Source organism: Dasypus novemcinctus, chromosome 4 (genome assembly GCF_030445035.2).
Source record: "Dasypus novemcinctus isolate mDasNov1 chromosome 4, mDasNov1.1.hap2, whole genome shotgun sequence".
NCBI classification, from domain to species: Eukaryota; Metazoa; Chordata; class Mammalia; order Cingulata; family Dasypodidae; genus Dasypus; species Dasypus novemcinctus.
In genome coordinates, this window is record NC_080676.1 from 10,514,967 (window position 1) to 10,539,489 (window position 24,523).

Sequence of the window (24,523 nt, forward strand, 5' to 3'; positions counted from 1 at the left end):
TTGTTCATGTGTTTCTAAGAAGTTGTTCATTGAGTCTATGTTGTCTAATTTCTTGGCATACAGTTGTTCACAGTATCCTCTTATGATCCCTTTTATTTTGTGGTGGCAGAAGTTATGACTTCCCTCTCATTTCTGATTTTATTTACATCTCTTTTTTTGGTCAGTTTTCTAAGGGTTTGTCAATTTTACTGATCTCAAAAATCTTTTGGTTTTGTTGATTCTGCATTTTTATTTCAATTTAATTTATTTCTGCTCTAATCTTTGTTACTTCTTTCCTTCTGCCTGTTTTGGGATTAGTTTGCTCTCCTTTTTCTTATATCTCCAGAAATATAGTTAAATCTTTGATTTTAGCTTTTTCTTCTTTTTTAATGTAAGCATCTAGGGCTATATATTTCCCTCTCAGCACAGCATATCCATAACTGCTGATATGTTATTTTCATTGTCTCAAGAAATTTAATGATTTATCTTGCAATTCCTTCTTTGACCCACAGATCTAGTGTGTTGTTTAACTTCCATATATTTGTGAATTTTCCATTTCTCTGCTTGTTAACCATTTTCTGTGTCATTCATTAGGGTCACTAAAAGTGCTCTGTATAATCTCAATCTTTTTATTTTATTGAGACTTGTTTTGTGATGATGTAGCCTATCCTAGAGAATGATCCATGTGTACCTGAGAAGAATGTATATCCTGCTGCTTTAGGGTGTAATTTCAAAAAATATTTCTGCTAGGTCTAGTTCTTTTATCATATTATTCAAGTCTTTTGTGTCCATATTGATCCTCTGTCTAGATGTTCCATCTATTGATGAGAGTGGTATACTGAAGTCTCCAACTATGATTGTAGAGACATCTATTTCTCCCTTTAGTTTGCCAATGTTTTCCTCAGGTAATTTGGGGAACCATAGTTAGGTATATAAATATTTATGATTGTTTTTTCTTTTTGGTGGATTGCCCCTTTTATTAATATATAGTGTCCTCTATCTCTTATAAAAGTTTTGCAAGGGGGTGTGGGGGGTGGGGTATATGGGAACCTCTTATATTCTTTAATGTAACATTTTGTGTGATCTATGCATCTTTAAAAAAAGATAATAAAAAAATTAAAAAAAAGTTTTGCATTTAAAGTCTATTTTGTCCAGAATTAGTAAGTAACCCAGATATTTTTTGCTTATAATTTACATAGAATATCTTTCCCAACCTTGCACTATCAACCTATTTGTGTCCTTGGATCTAAGGCGAGTCTCTCATAGACAGCATACAGATAGATCATACTTTTTTATCCATTCTCTCACCTGTGCTTTTTGGAGGAGTTTACTCCATTAATATTTAATTTATTACCATAAAGGCAGTGCTTTTATCCTTTAGTTTTTGTAGGCCATATCTAAGTTTTGCTTCTCCTTCAATCCTTTCAGTTACCTGTACTGATAATCTTCATTTCTCCACTGTCCTCCAACCAACCCTCCGCTGTCTTTTCCTTTCAGCTTGCAGAACTCCCTTTAGTGGGGCAGATCTCTTGCTGATGAACTCTCTCAGTTTCTGTTTATTTCTGAATATATAAACTGTCCCTCACTTTCAAAGACAGAGTTGCCAGATAAAGAATCCTTGGCTGGCAGTTTTTCTCTTTCAGCACTTTAAATATATCAAACCACTGCCTTCTTGCTTCCATGATTTCTGATGAGAAATAGGCACTTAATCTTACTGCTGCTCCCTTGTGTGTGACAAATCACTCTTTTCTTGCTGCTCTCAGTATTCTTTCTTTATGTTTGGCATTTGACATTCTGCTTAATTTGTGTCTTGGAGTAAGTCTATTAGGATTTACTTTATTTGGAGTATGTTGTGCTTCTTGGACATGTGCATTTACGTCCTTCATGAGAGTTGGGAAAGTGTTAGCCATATTTCCTCATATATTCTTTCTGCCCCCTTTCTCCTCTCTTCTCCTTCTGGGACACCCAGGATGTATATGTTTGTATGCTTCCTGCTGACATTCAGTACCCTGAAATACTACTCCATTTTTCCTGGCATCTCAGTGTTAGACACATAACAGGCTGGTTTTTTTGTTTTTTGTTTTAAGTTTTCTGAATTGAATGAAAAATCTTAGGCAGGAAAATCAGGTTGAAGCTACTTGTTGCTCAATCCCTGCCTCTCTATACCCTTTGACTAGTACTTCTCAAAGTGTGGTCCAAGGGCTGGTAACAACAGCTCCACGTAGGAATGCATTAGAAACACAAATTCTCAGACCCCACAGCAGACCTACTGAGTTAGAAATTCTGGGAGTGAGGTCCAGCAATCTGTTTTAACTTGCCCTCCAGGTGATTCTGAATCTTGCTAAAATTTGAGAACTACTGGCTAAGACTATTCTAAAGCCCCAGGCACTAAGGAAATATTACCTTTATTAATGAGAAAGTGGAATAAAAGATAAATCTTTTCTTCCCCAAACTATTTTTCTAATGGCTACTTTGCTTATCTTGAAGATTGAAGACCTTATTGATAGATAAATGTTTTTATCTTTTGCTCCACTTCCTTTAGATTTGTGGTTCACAGTCCTGTAATATCAGTGACACTGTTTTGCGCACTTTAATGTGACTGGATGGGCCTCACCAAGGGGATTTAAAGACTGCCATTGAAGAACGGGATGATAGAGTTCCCACCTTTTTAGGGATATGCATGAAAATCTGTGATTCAATTAGTTTCACCGAAAATGAACCAAGTACTTGGTCTTACAAGTAAATCCCAGGAGCAATTACTTTTTCTTTCAGAACAGTTTGTAAATAAATTATATAAGGTGATATTTTTAAAATAATTTAATTGGTATCTTGCACATATTTTCTACATATTTAACACAAGGATAAAGGTTCAAATATCAAAGTAACAAAAAATGGAAGGGAAAGGGGAACAGAATTGATATTTTATTGAGCCTCCACTACAGGCTAGCTCTTATATATAAAGCTTTATATATGAGAGTTAAATAAAAAATACCTATGAGGTAGGTATTATTATCCCCATAGTACAAATGTGAAAATCAGCCAATAAGATTTAGTAACCTTCCACATCAACGTTCTCACAACAAAGAAACTATTTAAGAGGTTGATTTTAAAATCAAATTCAAACTGGAAATTAAAATTATCTTTTATCCTCAGTATGGGTTTGAAGTTAACCAATGCATTCAACTGCAATTCTCATTGTTATCACTAATAAGTAAGATGGCTAGACAAAGTTACAAGGTGTAGCAGTTTGATATTGTTATGAATTCCAAAAATATATATTGGATTATGTTTGTAATCTGATCTGTACCTGGGCCTTATTGAGTTATGATTAGGGCTTTAATTGGGCCACGTCATTAGGGCATTGAGTCCCCACCCAGCAAGGGTGGGGACTCACAGATAAAAGGCATGGCAAAGGACAGAGTTGTGGGTTTCTGATGTTAGAGTTTGATGTTGGAGTTTGATACTAAAGACCCAGGAAGTAAGCTCACAGAGGAAAGAGAAGCCAGTGCCAGGAAGAAAGGAACCTTGAACCCATAGAAAAGCAAGCCCCAGGAACGTAGGAACCCAGGAAGCCTGAACCCTTTCAGACACGGGCAGCCATCTTGCTCCAACACGTGGAAATAGACTTTGGTGAGGGAAGTTACTTATGCTTTATGGCCTGGAATCTGTAAGCTCCTACCCCAAATAAATACCCTTTATAAAAACCAACCCATTTCTGGTATTTTGCATCAGTAGCCCTTTTGGCTTACTAATACACAAGGTAGTCACAGATGAAGAAAAGGTTTTTGTGTGTATGAGAAAACAATGGGTCATAAGGGAACAGAAAATAAAAGCAAACAATTAGATGAGCTCTATTTTCAAAATACTAAGCCAACAAGAAATTACCTAAGGAAAGAAGTTTTAATTTTAACAGTACTCTAATCTGCCAAGTGGGTTACAAGTTGCTTCACTAAAAGTGAATTTTGAAATAATATAGAAAAAAGATTGCAGATACTCTATCAGTTTATCACACTTTTATAGGAAATAGTAAATAACTGGTTATTTCAAGAACTATGAAAAATAGGTATCATCATGTTATACTCTTTCTAATAAAGCAATTTAGATGAACTATCAGAATAGAGAATAAAAACTTACCAAAAAATGAAGAAGCCATTTTATTGTGACTCAGGTAGGACGTATTACATGATCAAACTATTTATAAATCGATTACATGCACTCTAGAAACACAGCAAAGTTAAGTAATTCTATCCAACCACAACATACATTGTGAAAGCAGTTAACAGGAAGAAGAAAGATGTGGTAAACTTAGTATTTTTAAAAACACCCTTTGATTCCGTTTTTCTTTCTTTATTTTTTGTTTTAAATCACAGACTTCTAATAGTTTTCGTTTCTAAAGGTAAATTCTTATTTACCTTTAGAAATAGAGATAGGCCAAATTCTCCTTAATATGACCTCATGTTCATAAAGCTGCCAAAGAATCTTCATAGAAACAGTAACTGAATGTCTCCTAAATCTAACACTCGAAGCAATGTAAAATAAACCAAAGCTTAATGGATATTTCAGGGCTTAAATTTGTAAAGTAAAATCCAAAAAGAATATGGTTAAATGTTAGCAGGCTCTTTAATTCAACATGAGACTCTAAAAATAGCACCAAATTTATAAACCACTCTATTTTTAAGATTTTTGTACAGGAATACTATCTTTCTTACACCAATTCCTGCCCTTTCTCCTTTTCAACTGCTTTTATTTATTTATTTTTTTATTGACTTTGTAATAATATTACATTAAAAATATATATGTGAGGTCCCATTCAACCCCCCCCACCCCTCCCCCCCCCCCCCCAGCAACACTCGTTCCCATCATCATGACACATCCATTGGATTTGGTAAGTACATCTTTGGGCACCTCTGCACCTCATGGTCAATGGTCCACATCATGGCCCATACTCTCCCCCATTCCATCCAGTGGGCCCTGTGAGGATTTACAATGTCCGGTGATTGCCTCTGAAGCACCATCCAGGGCAGCTCCATGTCCCAAAGATGCCTCCACCTCTCATCTCTTCCTGCCTTTCTCCATACCCATCAGCCACCATGTCCACTTTTCCCAATCCAATGCCACCTCTTCTATGTGGACATTGGATTGGTTGTGTCCATTGCACCTCTATGTCAAGAGGAGGCTCAGATTCCACATGGATGCTGGATGCAATCCTCCCACTTTCAGTTGTAATCACTCTAGGCTCCATGGTGTGGTGGTTGTCCTTCTTCAACTCCATCTTAGCTGAGTGTGGTAAGTCCAATAAATCAGATTGTAGGTGCTGGAGTCTGTTGAGGCTCAGGACCTGGCTATCACATTGCCAGTCCAGAGATTCAAATCCCCTAAATATATCTTAAACCCCAACACTAACTGCACCTCCAGCACATTAGCATGAAAGTCTTATGAGGGGAGATCCCATCTGAGTCCAGATTCATCACACATAAACACCATTTCCAAAGAGGGGCCATCTGACCTGGTAGTTAACCCCATCGGCCATGACCATAACTCCCACGGGTCTCTTTAGCCCTCAAAGGAACCAATATCTGGGGGTTGTATCTGCTTTATCTGTCTCTCTGACTCTGCTCAGTTGTGCATAAGGGCAATCCTTCTGCCAGCCTCCAGACTCTTTTTTAGAAACTCGTAGCCATATAAACTCATTTCTCCTTTCCATTTCCCCCTTACTTTAGGTCAAACAGCATTTTAAAGTCATGTTATTTTATGTAGACAGGGATATTCTGCTGATCCGCATTGAACCTTCCGTATAAGGTCATTTTCCAGTTGCATCATCAGTTGGTAGTTGATAGTGGTCCCTCGGTGCCAGGGAGGCCCATCCCCGGGTGTCATGTCCCACGCTGGGGGGAAGGCATTGCATTTACATGCTGAGTTTGGCTTCGAGACTGGCCACATTTGAGTAACATGAAGGCTGACAGGAGGAAATTCCCAGGCACAATGTTTCAACTGCTTTTAAATGTTACCTCACTCTCCTCAAGACAGTGATGTTCTCACATTCCCTTCTCATCAGAAATGCATTATTATGATTTTTATAGGGAGCCATTTCCAGCAAGACTTTTGGTAGAGCACTGTTCCTAGTGCCTTGCCACAAAATGCTTCCTTTATTCCTGTTTCCAGGGTGTAAAAATCTGCTAAAATGTTATAAAACCTGAATTCTGTTGATTCCACTAGAAATACATGTACTTGAGTTCTCTGCTGCTACTCAAGGATCCTTAAATCATCAACCACATTTAAAATAATACAAAACAGGTTCTAATCAGTATTGATCAAATAGAGAATTTATGTGCTTCTCTCATGACCAACTGAAATTATTACAAAAACGCAAATCTACAGCTAATACAACTGACAGTGAAAGACTTGATGCATTTTTCCTAAGATCGGAAACAAAGCAAGGATGCCTGGCTCTTGCCATTTCTATTCAACATTGCACTGGGTATCTTAACCAGTGAAATTAGGAAAGAAAAAAATAATAATAAAGGAATTAAGAAATGGACAGAAAAATAAAACTGTCTTTATTCACAGATGACATAAGAGTATACATAGAAAATCCTAAGGTATCATGAAATAGCTATGAGAACTAATAAAGAGTTTCTCAAAATGGCAAGATATAAGATCAAAATAAAAAAAAAAAACAAGTGTAGGTCTATACATTAGCAAAGAACAACTTGGAAGCTGAAATTAAAAATACTGTTTACAATAACCTGCCCCAAAAATGAGAAAGTGATAAATTTGAGAAAAGATATTCAAGAACTGTATAGTAAAAAGTACAAAACATTGCTGAGAGAAACTGGAAAAAAAGCCAAAATACATTTAATAAAGAATTACACTATGTTCAGCAATTAAAATCTTAATATTGTTAAGATGGGAAACGGATGTGGCTCAACTCATAGAGCATCCAACCTACCATATAGGAGGTCCAGGGTTTGGTACCCAGGGCCTCCTGACTGTGTGGTGAGCTGGCCCATGCACAGTGCTGCCACATGCAAGGAGTGCCCTGCCATGCAGGGGTTCCCCCCACGTAGGGGTGTCCCACGTGCAAGGAGCACGCCCCGCAAGGAGAGCCGCCCCATGCAAAAAAAATGCAGCCCACCCAGGAGTGGTGCCGCACACACGGAGCGCTGACACAGCAAGACAATGCACCAAAAAGAGACACAGATTCCCGGTGCTGCCTGACAAGAATGCAAGCAGACATAGAAGAACACATAGCGAATGGACACAGAGAATAGACAATGGGGCGGGGGGGAAGGGGAGAGAAATAAATAAAAACAAAATCTTTAAAAAAAAATTGTTAAGATGTCAAGTCACCTCAAACTGATCTACAGGTTAACCCAATCAAAATTACACCAGGTATTTTTATAGAAATTGACATGCTGGTTCTAAAATTTACATGGAAATGCAAATAACCTATGCTAGCCAAATACACTTTGAAAAACAAGAAAGTTGAAGGAGTTACATTATCTGGTTTCAATAATTATTATTAACAGTAATGAATAGTGTGGCACTAATATAAAAAAATAGATATATATATCAATGGAAAAGAAGAGAGAGACCAGAAATAGATCCAAACAAGATCAATAGATTTTCAACAGAGGTAATAAGGAAATTCACTGTGAAAAGGAAATCTATTTAACAAAGAGAGCTGGAAACACTGCAAGGCCATATGCAAACAAACAAACAAAAAGAATCTCCAACCTTTAACTCATGCTATATACAAAAATCAAATGGAGGGGAATGGATGTGGTTCATATGATTGAGTGCCTGCTTCTCACATGGGAGTCCAGGGTTCAATCCCAGGTGCCTCCTAAAAACAAAAAGCAAACAAACAAACGAACAAAAAATTCAAGGGAGCCTATGTGCATCATTGGTTGAGTGAACTCTGGCTTCCCACATACAAAAATTTTCTGGCCCCAGGGTCAATCCTTGCCCCAGTACTTAAAAAAAAAAAAAAAAAAAAAATTGAAATGGAACTTAGACTTAAATGTAACAGCTAAATCCCTAAAAATTTCTAGGAGAACACATGAGAGAAAATCTTAATGACCTTGGTTTGGAAAACATGCACACAAAAAGCACAAACTATTAAAAAAAAATTCAATAAAATGGACTACATAAAAACATAAAATTTGCTCTTCAAAAGACACTATCATGAAATAAAAACCCAAGTCAGAGATTGGGAGAAAATATTTGTAAAACATTTATCTGACATAGGACTCTTATGTAGAAAATATGAAGAACTCTTGCAGCTCCATAACAAAAAATCCAATTTAAAAAGGGGAAAATGAACTGATTTATCACCAAGAATATATAGCTAACAGATAAATATATGAAAAATGTTCAACATCATTAGTTATTAGGGAAATATAAATTAAAATCACACACACACACAAACCTTCTACACCCACAAGGATAGCTAAAATTAGGTAGACAGAACAAAATAAGAACTGGCAAGGAGATGGAAGAACTGTAACTCTCACACACTGCTGATGGGAATGTAAAATGGTACAACCACTTTGGAAAACAGTTTGGCAGTTTCTTAAAAAGGCAAACACCTACAACATGAGGCAGCTTTTCTACTCCAAGGTATTTACCAAAGACATTGCCGGACTGTTTCCAAAATGGCTGCACCATTTTATTTTCCTAACAGCAATGCATGAAGATTCCAAAGTCTCCACATACTTGCCAAACACTTGTTATAATCTGTCTTTTTTTATTACAGCTACCTTAGTGGGTATAAAGTGATATCTCATTATGGTTTTAATTTGTATTTCTCTAATAATGAGGCTGAGCAAATTTTCTTGTGCATAGTAGCCATGCCATTTGTATATCTTTTTTGGAGAAAGGTCTATTCAAATACTTTCCCCTATTTCAAACTGGGTAACTTATCTTTCACTGTCAAGATGCTGGAGTTCTTTGTATATTTTGCATGATAATCCTTTATTAGATATATGATTTGCAAACATCTCCATTTGGGTGGTTTGCTTGTCATTTTCTTGACAATGTTCTTTGAAGCACAAAAGTTTTACTTTTTCTTGTACTTTTTTATTTTGAAATAATTTAAAACTTACAGAACAGTTACAGAAAATAATACAGACTCCATACAAAGAATTTCAATATACCCCTCCACCCAGATACCCAGATCTACCAATTTTAACTTTTGTTTTGTTTTTATTGTCTTTTTTTAAAAAAGATAAATAGATCACATAAAACGTTACATTAAAAAACATAAGAGGTTCCCATATACCCCACTCCCCACCCAACCCCGGTTCCTCCCACATCAACATCCCCTTTCATCAGTGAGGCACATTCATTGCATTTAGTGAATATACTCTGGAGAACTGCCACACCGCATGGACCATAGTTTACATTGTAGTTCACAGTCTCCCCCAGTCCATCCATGGGGTTATGGCAGGATATACAATGTCCTGCATCTGTCCCTACAATATCATTCAGGACAACTCTTAAGTCCCAAAAATGTTCCACGTCACACCTCTTCTTTCTTCTCCCTGCCCTCAGAAACTCCCATGGCCTCTGTCTCCACATCAATGATACAATTTCTTCCATTGCTAGAGTCACAATAGTTTTACAGTAGAATACCAGTAAGTCCATTCTAATCTATATTTTATTCCTCCATCCTGTGTCCCCTGGGACGGTGATGTCCACTCCACCTCTAAATCAAGAAGGGACTTAGATCTTACTTGACTGATAAAGTAGTTTGATATGGTTATGAATTCCAAAAATACATATTGGATTATGTTTGTAATCTGGTCTGTACCTGTACGTGACTAAGTTATGATTAGGGCTTTGAATGGGCCATGTCATTAGGGCATTGAGTCCCCACCCACCAAGGGGTGGGGACGCACAGATAAAAGTCATGACAAAGGACAGAGTTGAGGATTTTTGATGCTGAAGCCTTAAGCTGGAGCCTCACGAAGTAAGCTCACAGAGGAAAGAGAAGCAGGCCCAGGAAGAGAGGAACCCTGAGCCCAGGAAGGAACAAGCCCTGGGAAGAAAGGAACCCGAACCCAGAGAGAAGCAAGACCCTGGAAGGGAGGAACCCAGGAAGCCTGAACTCTTGCAGACACTGGCAGCCATCTTGCTCCAACATGTGAAAATAGACTTTGATGAGAGAAGTAGCTTATGCTTTATGGCCTGGTATCTGTACGCTCCACCCCAAATAAATACCCTTTATGAAAACCAAACAATTTCTGGTATTTTGCATCAACGCCCCTCTGGCTGACTAATACAGCTGATGTATGTGATTCTCCTGCTCTCTCGGTTCCCTGGTGTGGTGGTTGTCCATCCTCACCTCCTTGTTAGCGACCTGGGTAAGTCCAGTGAAGTGGAGAGTTGGTGTTGCAACTCTGCTGAGGCTCAGGGCCCAGCTGGCACATGGACAGTCCAGAGATTCAAGTCTGAGCATACACCAACCCCAGCGCCAACCACAACCCCAGCGCTAACCACCTCAGAGGCATGCGTAGAGAGGTCACATCTGAGTCCAACTCCATCCCAAAACAACTTTAACATTTTGCCACATTTTCTGTATCATTTTCTCTCTCTACCTAACTACCTATGTATCATTTTTCTGAACAGTATAGGTTGTATATATGATGCCTCTTGAAAACTGTAATGCCAAGTATATTTGCTAAGAACAAGGATATTTATGTAACCACCTTAAATGTAATTAGCAAGTTCAAGAAATTTAACATTGATACAAAACGGTCTATATTCCCATTTATTCATATGCCCCAATAATATCCCTTTGAGCCTTTTCTCCTCCCTTGCTAGATCCCATCCAGGATCATATACTGAATTTAACTATAACTGTCCCTTTACTTGGTGCTTCTTTCTTTTCTTTTCTTTTCTTCTTTTTTTAATTATGGGGACATATGTACACTGTAACTTCTCATCTCAACAACGTTCCAGCATATCAATGAGATAAATCACTTCACGATATTACACTATCCTTACCAACTTCCATTATTAAAACTTTCCAGTCTCCCCAAACAGAAACCCAAACATATTATGCATTAACTCCTTATTTCCCCCACACTCTAACCCTGATAACCTATACTCTAATTTCTGTCTCTATGGGCTTGCATATACTCCAATATTTTATTTTTTTTAAGATTTATTTTATTTATTTAATCCCCCCACCCCCACCCCGGTTGTCTGTTCTCTGTGTCTATTTGCTGCGTCTTGTTTCTTTGTCCACTTCTGTTGTCGTCAGTGGCACGGGAAGTGTGGGCGGCGCCATTCCTGGGCAGGCTGCACTTTCCTTCGCGCTGGGCGGCTCTCCTTACGGGGCACACTTCTTGTGCGTGGGGCTCTCCTACACAGGGGACACCCCTGCGTGGCAGGGCACTCCTTGCGCACATCAGCACTGCACATGGGCCAGCTCCACACAGGTCAAGGAGGCCCGGGGTTTGAACCGCAGACCTCCCATGTGGTAGACGGACGCCCTAACCACTGGGCCAAGTCCGTTTCCCATTCAATATTTTCTTTATACCTAAGATGGGGCTTTAGTTTATAATCCTAAATATACAATAACCTTGTTTGCTTTGATACCAACTTAACTTCAATAATATAAACCAACTATGTTCTTATACCCCCCTTCATTGCCTACACCATTATGTAGTTCTTGTCACAAAATCTTTATACATTTAATCCAAAACCACAGATTTATCATTACATTTTATGCATCTGCCTTTTAGACCCTGTAAGAAGTAAAAAGTAGAGTTACAACTAAAAAATACATTAGTACTGGCATTTATTTTTTTAAAAGATTGATTGATTGATTGATTGATTGATTTCTCCCCTCAACCTCCCCCTCCCCCACTCCCCACCCTGCTGCTCTTGCTGTCTGTGCCCATTCACTGTGTGATCTTCTGTATCTATTTCTCTTTTTGTCTCACTGGGATTCGATCCTGGGGACCTCTAATGTGGAGAGAGGGTCCTTGTCAATTGCGCCACCTCAGTTCCTGGTCTCTGCTGCACTTCACCTTGACTTTCCCCTTCGACTCTCTTTTCTTGTGTCATCATCTTGCTGTGTGACTCACTTGCACAGGCACTGGCTGACTGCGTGGGCTCTTGGCTTGCTGCATAGGCACTCAGCTTGCCATGTGGGCACTGGCTCACTGCGTGGGCACTTGGCTTGCTGCATAGGCACTCAGCTTGCCATGTGGGCACTGGCTCACTGCACGGGCATTGGCTCACTATGCGGATACTTATGGGCACTCAGCTCACCGCATGGGCACTTGGCTCACCACGCAGACACTCATCTCACCATGTGGGCACTGGCTTGCCATGCAGGCACGCTTTCTCTTCTTCTTTTTCACCAGGAGGCCCCAGGGATCAAACTGGGGTCCTCCCATATGGCAGGCAGAGGCCCTATCACTTGAGCCACATCCGCTTCCCCTGGCATTTATTTTATTTATTTTTTATCCCCCACTTCCCCCTTGTGTTTTTTTTTTTGCATGCTGTCAGCTCTCTGTGTCCATTCGCTGTGCATTCTTCTGTGTCTGTATTTATTTTATTTTATTTCCCCTCCCCCTTGCAGCTTGCTTGCTGTCTGCTCTCTGTATCCATTTGCTGCGTGCTCTTCTGTGTTTTTGCTTGTCTCCCTTTTTTGTTGTGTCTCCTTGCTGAGTTGGCTTTCCACAGCACTTGCAGGTTGGGCAGTGCTCCACAGCGTCTGTGGGCCAGGAGGCGCTCTGCAGCGCTTGGGGGCTGGGTGGCTCTCCGCAGCATGTGGGTGAGCCTGCCTTCACAAGGAGGCCCCGGGAAGGGAACCCAGGGCCTCCCATATGGTAGACGGGAGCCCAACTGACTGAGCCACAGCCGCTTAACCCCTGGCATTTATTTTTTACCCTTGTTGTTACCTTCACCAGATATTTTTATTTTTTTATGCAACTCTGATCTACCGTCTATTGCCCTTTCCTTTCAAACCCCTAGAACTTTCACTAACATTTCTTCCAGGACCAGTTTAGTGATGAAGAATGAATTCAAATTGTTGATTTGGGAACACCTTTTTCACTCATTTTTGAAAGTCAGCTTTGCCAGATATAACATTCTTTTAGCAATTTTATTTTTATTTTCAGGCCTTTAAATCCATCTTCCCACTGCCTTTTTGCCTCCGTGGTTTCCAGTGAGAAATCTGCACTTAATGATATTGAGATTTCCTTGTATGTGACGCATTGCTTCTTTCCTATGGCTTTTAGAATTCACTTTATCTTTTGGATTTGACAATTTGATTATAAATTGTTGCAGCATGTGTCTATTTGGGTTTATTCTGTGTGGAGTTTCTTGAGCATTCTGGATGTATATTAAATTTGGGAAATTTCCAACCATTATTTCTTCGGATATTCTCTCAGCTCTTTTTTCTCTTTTTTTCCTCCTTCTGGGACTCCCACAATGCATATACCGGTATGTTTGATAGTGCCCCACAGGTTCCTTAGTTCACTTTTCTGCATCGTTTCTTCTTTCTGCTCCTCAGACCAAATAATTCAATTGCCTTATCTTCAATTTTTATTCTTTCTTCTGCCAGCTCCAATCTGCCATTGAACTCCTTTAGGGAATTTTTTATTTCTGTGACTGTCTTCAGCTCTATTTGGTTCCTTTTCATAATTTCCATCTCTCTATTGATACTCTCTGCATTTATCTGTCATTTTCCTGATTTCCTTTGATTCTTTGTCCATATTTTCCTTTAACTCTTTGATCATTTTTAAAAGACTTGGTCTGGAATGTCCCAGGTCTGTTCCTCCTCCTTCATGGTTTCTAATGTTTAAATCTTTGCCTTTGCCTGCACCATGGCTTCTTGCTTTTGTATGTTTTGTAACCTTTATTGAAACCTGGGTATTCTGATACATTAGTGCATGAACATTGGAATTTAGATGCTGAGGTATCTGTTCCTTAAACTTGTGTCCTGCTAGTATTATAACGTTTGCCTTGATTGCCAGGAGCTAAAAAAAAAAAAAGAAGGGAAAAAAATCCCACTTTTCTCAGTCTTTGAAGGTTGACCTGTGTAAGTGCTCTCCTCCAGGGCTTATCCTCCATAGAATCATTTCTGAGAATAGCTCTAGGCCAAAGGACAGGGGCCTCCCTGATGACACTTATGTACCTGTAGCCCTAGGGATTTCTCCATTACGCAAGTATGAATTTCCCCTCTTTCCTGGGAAACAGTTTCCTCACTGTCCTGGGCACTGCGCTGTGTCCCACAACCAGCAAACACTTGAGCCAGGCAGCAGAAGTTGACGCTCTCCCACAGTGCTGTGCGCGAGAGGGCACTAAGCTGCCTTCTACACACAGGCATGTTCCAGGATGGCGAGTCTTCGACCACCACAAGACACATGGGGCCAGACACACGTGCTCCCAGGATGAGCACAAGGGTCACTGTGCTCCCTCTGGACTGGGCCCAGAGATCTGCACTGGAAGAACAGGCTAGCTCTGGGTGGAGGCAGGGATGATTGGAGGAGGGGTCAGCCAGGGGGCCAGGAGGTGCTACCGCTTTTATTTAGCCTTTTTCTCGGTTCAGCACTCACTCCACTAATTCAGTCTTGTAACTATTTTCTGAAGTGTTGAGAAAGATGCTTTTTTCAATTCTTGCTGGTTGCCCAAAGCTTCTACAGGGGAAAAGAGCCCTTATGCAATCTCACTCTGCTGTGCTGAACAGGCCTTTGGTTAATCCCACTTGCCACAAAAATTGATGAAGTCCATGGGAAGCGGACTTGGCCCAGTGGTTAGGGCATCCTCCTACCACATGGGAGGTCCACGGTTCAAACCCCGGGCCTCCTTGACCTGTGTGGAGCTGGCCCATGCTCAGTGCTGATGCGTGCAAGGAGTGCCCTGCCACGCAGGGGTGTCCCCCACGTAGGGGAGCCCCATGCGCAAGGAGTGCGCCCTGTAAGGAGAGCCGCCCAGTGCAAAAGAAAGTGCAGCCTACCCAGGAATGGCGCCACACACACAGAGAGCTGACACAGCAAGATGATGCATCAAAAAGAAAAACAGATTCCCGGTGCCACTGATAAGGATAGAAGCAGTTGCAGAGGAACACATGGCAAATGGACACAGAGCAGACAACTGGGGGGGATGGGGGAAGGGGAGAGAAATAAATAAAAAATAATTCTTTAAAAAAAAACATTGATGAAGTCCAATTTATCTATTTTTTCTTTTGTTGTTTGTGATTTGCTATCACATGTAAGAAATCACTGAATATGTACACTTATGTTTTCTTCTAAGAGTTTTGTAGTTTTAGCTCTTAAATTTGAGACTAATTCATTTTGACTTAAATTTTGTGTATCATATAAGAGGAAGGAATTCAACTTCATTATCTGGCATGTGGATATCCAGTTGTCCCAGCACCATTTGTTGAATAAATTATTCTTTTCCCATTGAATTGTCTTGGCACCTTTGTAAAAAATTCAATTGACTATAAACATAAGGCTCTATTTCTGGATTCTCAATTCTATTCCATTGAGATTTGACTATCCTTATTCCAGTAACACATACTTTTCTTTACTATAGTTTTATACAAAGTTTTGAAATTGAGACATATGAGTCTTCCAACTTGCTTCTTTTTCAAGATTGTTTTGACTATACTGTGTACCATTCCATATGAATTTAAGAATCAGCTTATTGGGAAGCAGATGTGATTCAAGTGATAAGGCCTCCACCTACCATATGGGAGGGCCCCAGTTCGATCTCTGGGGCCTCCTGGTGAAAAAGAAGAGAAATGGTGCGTGCGCAACGAGCCAGTGCCTACATGGTGAGCCAAGTGCCTATGCAGTGAGCCGAGTGCTCACGACGAGTGCCCACGTGGTGAGCTGAGGGCCCGCGTGGACAGCTGACTGCCCACGAGTGCCCGCGCAGCGAGCCAGTGCCCACACAAGTGACTCACGCAGCAAGATGATGACGCAACAAAAGAGAGACGAAAGGGAGCATCAAGGTGAAGCAGAGCAGAGACTAGGAACGGAGGTGGCACAATTGACAGGGAACCTCTCTCCACATCAGAGGCCCTAGGATCAAATCCTGGTGAATCCTAGAAGACAAACATGAGAAAAGAAGACAAAAAGAGAAATAGATACAGAAGATCACACAGCAAACAGACACAGACAGCAACAACAGGGGAGGGGAAGGGAAAAAACAAACTATTAAAAAAATACTTTAAAAAAAATCAGCTTCTTAATTTTTTATAGAGATTGCCTAGAATCTGTAGATCAATTTGGAGAGTATTTTTATCTTCATATTAAGGTTTACAATCTATAAATATGGGAATATATTTCCATTTATTGGGGCCTTCTTTAATTCCTTTCAACTATGTTTTACATTTTTCAGTCCACAAGTCTTACACTTCTTTTGTTAAATTTATTCCTAAGCATTTTATTGCTTTTATACTAACACAAGTGAAATTTTCTTAAAGTCGTTTTCAAACTGCTCATGATAGAAATGGAATTGATGTTTTCATATGGATCTTCTGTCCTGCAACCTTGCTGAACTTGTTTATTCTAAATTTTTTTTGTGCATTCCTTAGAATTTTCTATGTATACAATCATGTTATCTGCGAATAGAGATAGTTTTGCTTCCTCCTTTACAATCTGGATTCCTTTTATTACTTTTTCTTGCCTGATTGACCTGGTTATTTTGTTTTTAACATGGAAGAGGTTGAGTAAGCTTACAAACTAATGGGAAGAAAGTAGTGGAAGGGTGATAATCAACAGAGAAAGATCTCTAAGGAGAATGAAAGGAATAGGATTCAGAATACCAAACCTTAGCAAGAAAAGGGTTATATCTTTATTCTTTTTTAATAATATATTTTTTATTTTTAAAAGGATACTTAGATTACATAAATGTTACACAGAAAATATAGGGATTCCCATATGCCCCACTCCCCACACCTCCCACACTCACCCACATAAACAGCATCCTTCATTAGTGTGGCACACTCAATGCAATCGATAAAAGCATTCTGGGACATTGCCACTGAGCATGCACCATAGTTCACATTGTAGTTTACTCTCTCCCACACAATTATGCATGTCATGGAAAGATATAAAATGGCCTATATCTGTTGTTGCAATGTCATTCAGGACAATTCCCAAGTCCCAAAAGAGCCTGAGTATTACACCCATTTTTCCCTCCTCCTGCCCCCAGAGCCTCCAGTGGCCACTGCCTCCACATCAGTGTTATAATTTCTTCCACTGCTAGAATCACAGTAAGTCTATAGTAGAATACCAGTGAGTCCACTCTAGCCCATAGTTCATTCCTCAATCCTGAGGATTCTGGGATGGTGATATCCACTCCACCTCTAATTGAGAGGGCACTTTGATCCCATACAGCCAATGGATGGGACTCTCTTGCTTGCACTTGCAGGCTCTCTCGTTTCCTTGGTGTGGTGGTTGTCCATCCTCACCTCTTGTTAGTCGTCCTGAGTGAGTCCAGTGAACTGGAGAGTAGGTGTTGCAACTCTGCTGAGGTTCAGAGCCCAGGTGGCACAAGGACAACCCAAAGATTCCAGTCTCTTGGACATATACCTATAAACTCGAGCACCAAGTATAGGTTTAAATAGAAGGGACAGATGAGCCATGTGTAGGGAAGCCATAACTGAGTACAATTTTGTCACTCTCAGGAGCATTCTACATACAGGACAACAGATATTACAGTGATGAAAGGCAAAATGTCAAAAAAAAATTTTAATATTTTTTATTATTTTGTAATATCCCAATCTTTTAATTTTATTTCTAGTTAAAAAAAAAATTTTATGTATTTTATTTCTTATATTTAAACATATTGTTATTATTTCATTTTCTTATTAATTATATCTGGCTAATTTTTTCTTTTTTTTTTATGCTCCCCCTCCCCTTGCGGCTTGCTTGTTGTTTCCTCTCTGTGTCCATTCTCTGTACGTTCTTTCTGTGTATCTGTATTTATTTTTTTATTTATCCCCTCTCTCCCCACTTTGTGGCTCCTTGTTGTCTGCTTTCTGTGTCCATTCGCTGAGCGTTCTTCTGTGTTTTTGTTTTTACTTGTCTCCCTTTTTGTTGCGTCACGTTGCTGTGTTGGCTCTCAGAGGCGCTTGCGGGCCAGTGGCTCTCTGCAGTGTGCAGGCGAACCAACGGCCTCTCATATGGTATACTAAAAAAAAAAGTTAAAAAAAAAAAGAATCATGGAGCAGATGTTGCTCAAGCAGGTTGAGTGCCTGCCTCCCACTTAGGAGGTCCTGGATTTGGTTAGGTACCTCCGGGAAAAAAAAAAAACAAATGAAAAAGCCAAATCAGGGAGGCTGATGTGGCTCAGAGGTGCTCACCAGCTTCCCACATGCAAGGTCCCAGGTTCGGGCCCCAAACCCCAGTATCTCAAAAAAAAAAATTCTAGAATTGAAAAATGTAATATCTGAGATAAATTCATTGAGTGGGATTAACAACAGAATAAAGTTGACAGAAAAACATGTTAGCTTGAAGACAGATTAATATAAATTTTCCAATCTGAAGACCGTGGAGGATAAAATGAATTTAACTTGAAGACCCACAGGATAAGATCAAGACATTTAACATACATGTAATCAGAAAGGAGAGAAGATAGAATAAGATAGAAAAAAATACCTGCAAAAATAATGGTCAAGAATTTCTCAAATTTGGCAAAAGATGTAACTTTACAGATTCCAGAAGTGTGGCAAACCTCAACAGGATAAATTAAAAGAAAATCACAGGAAGTGGATGTGGCTCAAGCAATTGAGTTTCCACCTACCACATGGTTTGGTTCCCAGTACCTCCTGTAAAAGATGAGCAAGATAGCAAGCTCCCTCGACCGGCTGGTGCAACAGGCTGATGCAACAAGATGACACAACAAGAGACACAAAAGGAAACATAATGAGAGCACAACAAAGCAGGGAGTGGAGGTGGCTCAAGCAATCAGGCACCTCCCTCCTATATGGCAGGTCCCAGGTTTGGTTCCCAGTGCCTCCTTTGAAAAATGAAAGACAAGTACACCACGAACAGACAGTGAGCGCAAACAATGAGGGGGTGAGGGAAAATAAATAAATTAAATAATTTTAAAACATTAATTAAAAGAAAGAAAATCACACGTAGGCCCATTATAGTCAAAATGCTAAAAACCAAAGATTATGAATTATGATTTATCTTTTTATATTTAAGATTACTTCCCTAATGCAGACTCTAAAAACAATTACACAGCCAAAGCAATCAACATTTTTAAAGTTTCTGGTAGGTATTACCAAAGAGCTTCCCAAAAGTGTCATCAGTGTGAATGTAGCATAGTGAGCAAGGGTAAGAGAGGCAGAAAGAAGGATGAAGAGGTTTGTGGTGACAAGATAATGTAGGGGTTTATAGGCACAGAGTTTAGGATTTTACTCTAATTAAAACAGGAAGCCATTAAAAAGGTTTTAAGCAGAGGAATAACCCAGTAACTGTACTTTTGAGTATCTACCTGAAGAAAATAAATCAAAAGATATAAAAACTCAGCTGACTAAACATAGCCATTACTGTGTTTATATATATCACATACATAAATCCAACAAAAGTATATCCAACAATAAGAAAATGGCGAAAAGTTTAAAATAAATTGATTCATGAACATAACGAAATAGGGTGAAGCTCTTAGAATGGTTATTTATGAAGACTGTCAAAACATGGAAAGTATTTTTTTGGATTTAGTCAAAAAGAATAGAATATTATATAAATACTAGCTTTGTAATTATAAATAATAAGTATATTTATGCTTAACAACTGAGAGTATTAAAATATACAAAAAGAAAAGGTTATATAAAGGTGGTAGAATTTTCCTATTTTTTAAATTTTTCTATAATTGTCATATCATCATTTTAATTAAGAGAAGTACTTTTCTACAGCTCACTTCCAAGAGAGCTCTCAAATTTTACCTGTAATAAATATTAACTAAATTTCAGTAATTAAAAAAAAAGTCAAAGAAACTTCTTTCCCAAATCCTACCAGTTCACTTAATCTGGAGTTTATTCAATTGCCACCGGCAAACATTTCAAAAGGAGTTACAATTTTCTTTTTAAACAATAGCTATATCTAAAACTAACCTCTTTAATCCTTGCCTCTTAAATAATTCTTTCTTTTTTCCTTCTTTTTTTAAAATGTTACATTAAAAAAATATGAGGTCCCCATATACCCCACCCCCCTCACCCCACTCCTCCCACATCAACAACCTCTTTCACCATTATGGCACATTAATTGCATTTGGTGAATACATTTTGGAGCACTGCTGCACCACATGAAGAGTGGTTTACATTGTAGTTTATACTCTCCCCCAGTCCACCCAGTGGGCCATGGCAGGACATACAGTGTCCAGCATCTGTCCCTGCAGTCTCCATCTTCTCCATTTCTTCTTTAAAGTTAACAAACGGAAAAGCTTTTTTTGCAAAACTAAACTTTACTGACATTTGAACATAGATTTATCTAGTGCCTACCTTTAAGACTTTCCTACCCTTCAGATCCCTATTTTACCATCAAGACAACCTCTCTCACTTACACCCTCATTCTCTTCATCTTCTGTCTTTCAAAGGCTTTTTTTCTGTGTCACCATTTCCCTTTCTGCCATGTTCTCCTTTTCTTTATTTTCAAGATGGTTATATCACTCTACTAACTCCATCCCACTCCTCAATATCATAGTTCGCCATGTCTGCCAAGCTTGTAGTTCCCAGTCCCTTTTCCTAAAGTGAACATTACATTTGACTAAAGCAGAGATTCCTGACTGTGCGTTGTGAGTAGGCTATGGGTGTACTAAGATATTGATCCTCTCTGCCCTTGAGGCAGCCTGGGGCAGCGAGAGCTCTTGGGTGGCTTACCCTGGCCTTAAGCAGCCTCTATTGTTTAACCCTACTGCATCCTATAATTGTCAATATTTTCTAAGTATGTCATCATGTGAAAAAATTGGGAAGCATCAAGATTCAAAGTATCTCTTTCATGGCTTCATAATACTTATACTCTAAGAATGATACCTACAGACTTAAAATTATCAAGCTAAACATTTTTATACTGAAATATATCTTTAGTCTTCTCTCCTGTGTATATCTTTCATCTTAGACAAAAATCCTCTGAGGAAAACGATGTTTCTCTCATTGCTATTTGTATAGTAATGGCATGCTTTTTGCTCCTATTTTCAGAAGGGAAAATTCCAAATATAAACAAAATTAGAGAGAAAGGAACAATGAAACCCAAAGATATCTGCTTAAACAATTAATCAATTCATAGCCAATCTTGTTTTATCTATAATACCACCCATTTTACCCTACTTCTCCAAGTGGATTATTTTTAATAATAAAAATCACACCTGAGACATCAAATCATTTCATCCATAAATAATTTAGTATGTATCTCTACTGGCATCTTATTTAAGTCCTTATACCAATGAGTTGATTTCTGACACTCTGTTTCCCCTTTAAGCTATATATATTAGTCCCAAGAATCTACAAAGAACATCATAGTCTACTGTATCATCTTACAAATTAAACCACTTGTTAAGTGGTTATAAGTAGGGCTTTCAATCAAGAAAATTAATAAAAAGGTGGTTTGAAGAGTTTCAATCATAAAAGGGGTAATAATAATCAAGGCTGATCTTAGAGACCTCTTAGAAAAGAGATGGAGAAGAGTCTCCCACACACAAATCCTCCTCAGCCTAGAGGCAATGGATTTTCATACAACATAAATTATTTGGTACAAGACAACACAGTAATATTATATCATCATTATTACACATAAAGTAATTCATGTCACTGCATATTTTATAAAGCAAATGCTCACATCAAACAATTTTTATTTAACTGTCATTACCTTTTGTTGGACTGAGATTCTGATCTATAAATCCTCTTAGTTCTGCATTTGTGGAAGTCAAACCAGCCTAAATAAAAAATGGTTAAAAAATTAAAAACGGAATGTTAAATATTAATCACTTAATATGTTATTTTACTTTGTACTATATCTCTACATCAAATATTATGTACACCCACATTACAGAAAAATGAATTAATTATAACTACTATAGAAAAAGGATAAAAAGACAATATTGTCATATTGCTTGGAAAAAATATATGAATTGTCCAGATTATGATAAAAATTAAGAAAATAATGTTACTTATGAGCTTATTTAACATCTACAGTTTTGCTGATGATTTATTAAAGCAAGTAGTCCATTCTGGCAGACATGAACTTGTCAAGAGATATATCAAAAGACCAACACCACTGCTACCCTTAATTTTTACTGTTCTCACTCATTTCCTACAGTGTTTTTCAACACTGGGACTTTATTTTACAGATCAAATAAAGACCATTAATCATAACACAGAGGTGAGTTGCACTGGCCTCAAGTCTGACTGCTTAGTTTCACTTGCTCACATTCTGGTTCATCATCCTTTCTAGGTATATGTCTTGGTCAAGTTGTGTAAGCTCTCCAGGCCTCAGTTTACTCGTTTGTAAATTGGAGGGTGATAGTAATACTAACTCAATGAGATAATTCAATTCAATGAGACAATTTGTGTAAAGTATGCAGCACAGTAATTGGCACATAGTGCTCAACCCATGTTAGCAATTGTTATTATTATTATACTTTAGGGACTACTTATAGCAAATATGCTTATAAATTCTTTTTATGCAACATAATGTCCTTTGGACTACCTGATATAACAGAGCTGAGAACAGTAGTAGCATCAGGGAGGTGTTGTGTGTATGTGTGTGTGTGTGTGCATGCGTGTACTTTAATTTGTTACAGAGCCTGGACAGAAGAAAACCTCTAGTTTTTAAAACCTGGCACACAGTAAGCATCCAATAAATTGTTTTATTATTATTATTGTTTTAAACGTTGAATATTTGTAATCTTGAACTATCAATGCTAGTTCAACCTCACTGAAAGGATTTTAAACCCACCAAGCTTTAGAACTTTGTCTATGTACTTGTCTTATTTTTTTTAACATACACTGTTTTAATATTACATATTCTTCATAAGCACTCATTTGACCCTTTCCAATTTCATAATGTGAGAACTAATTATATTAGACTGCAGGAAGCTCCGGGATTCAGTCCCTCCACCAGAACAACTATTAAACAGGAAAGAATGGTCTGAAACAACTATTTTGTTGTTCCAGAGAACAGTAGAACACTGAACAGCATCCAGGGAAGAGCAGGAGGGAAGAGACTGGTAAATTCTGGAAAAACTAGTAAATTCCTCTCTCTGCCCAGCAGTAACCATCACCTACCACCCACTCTCGTGGTAGGCCACCTTGGGGTCCAGCTCCTAACTAGCTCACTGATGACAAAAAGGGACATAAAATCCACTTTCCCAAGATCAGGAATGGGCACAGCTGATCACAGGTTTTGATCAGGGACTTTGGATTGCCGGGGGCCGTCCCTGAGGGCAGTCACTGTTCCACTTCACCCTAGACAAAGGAGACTTAAAAGATGCTATGCTTCCTCAGAACTCCAGGGGGCAGTCAAACAGCCACATTAGTTGGCCAGCTCAAGAAAATGCAGCTTTGGGGACCCATGGTAGAAACTCCTGGCACCCTTCCAGATCCCTTTCCCAGCACAGTTTGGAGCCAGTCTGCAGTTTGCAGTCACAGTGTGGGTACCTGGCCTCGGCTGGGAAAGACTGACTTGGGAAACTCCTTTTTGGCATGAGCCCCACCCAGAATTTGTTTACCTGGCAAAAGCTGCCTAAGACAACAAAAGCAACAGAAAAAACATTAGAGATGGATATCCTGCAGCAAAAGACAAGACAATGGCAATGAGTCAGACTGAGGAGCAGAAAGAAAAAAAAAATTACAAAAAGTGAAAAAAGTCTAAGAGAATTCTGGGACACCATCAAGTATTTCAACATACCCATTATGGGAGTCTTAGAAAGGGAAAAGAGAAAGCTACAGAAGAAGTATTCTGAGAAGACAGGGATCTCCCCAAATTTAGCAAAGGATGCAAATATGCATATCCAAAAGTCAAGAGAACATCAAATAGGATAAACATGAAGAAAAGTAAACCCCATCATATACTGATCAAACTGTCTAATTCAAAAGACAAGAAGAGAGTTCTGAAGCAAGAGAAAAGCAATCTGTTATATACAAGGGAGTCCCAATTAGACTGAGTGTGGATTTCACATCAGAAACCATGGAAGCAAAAGGCAATGGGTTGAAATACTTAAAGTGTTGAAAGAAAACAATTGTGAACCAAGAATTTTTATCTAGCAAGACTTTCTTTCAAAAATGAGGGAGAGATGAAAACATTCCCTGACAAACAAAAGCTGACAGGTTTCATCACCACTAGACCTGCCTTACAAGCAATGCTAAAGGGAATTCTTCAGACTGAAAGGAAAGGACACTAGACTGTGGTTCACAGCAGCTAAAAGAAATAAAAACCCTTGGTAAAGGTTAACGGGACTAATGTATTGTATTGTGTTTTTGGATATGTAACTCCATTTCTTACTACCAAAAGGCGCTAAAATACAAATGCATTAAAAGTAATGATATGGGAAGCGGATGTGGCTC

The 24,523-nt window shown here is 38.8% G+C and overlaps 1 protein-coding gene across 5 annotated transcripts in view; it reads right to left on the reverse strand.

Annotated features, from left to right (window-relative positions):
• Positions 1 to 24,523, reverse strand: part of TFDP2 (transcription factor Dp-2) — a 291,147-nt gene that overhangs the window by 141,381 nt on the left and 125,243 nt on the right. For all 5 annotated transcript variants that reach the window (XM_023588985.2, XM_058295097.2, XM_058295098.2 and 2 more), the window contains one exon: positions 21,828 to 21,894. In XM_023588985.2, coding sequence (XP_023444753.1) covers positions 21,828 to 21,894 — 67 coding nt within the window. The remainder of the gene's footprint in view (positions 1 to 21,827; positions 21,895 to 24,523) is intronic.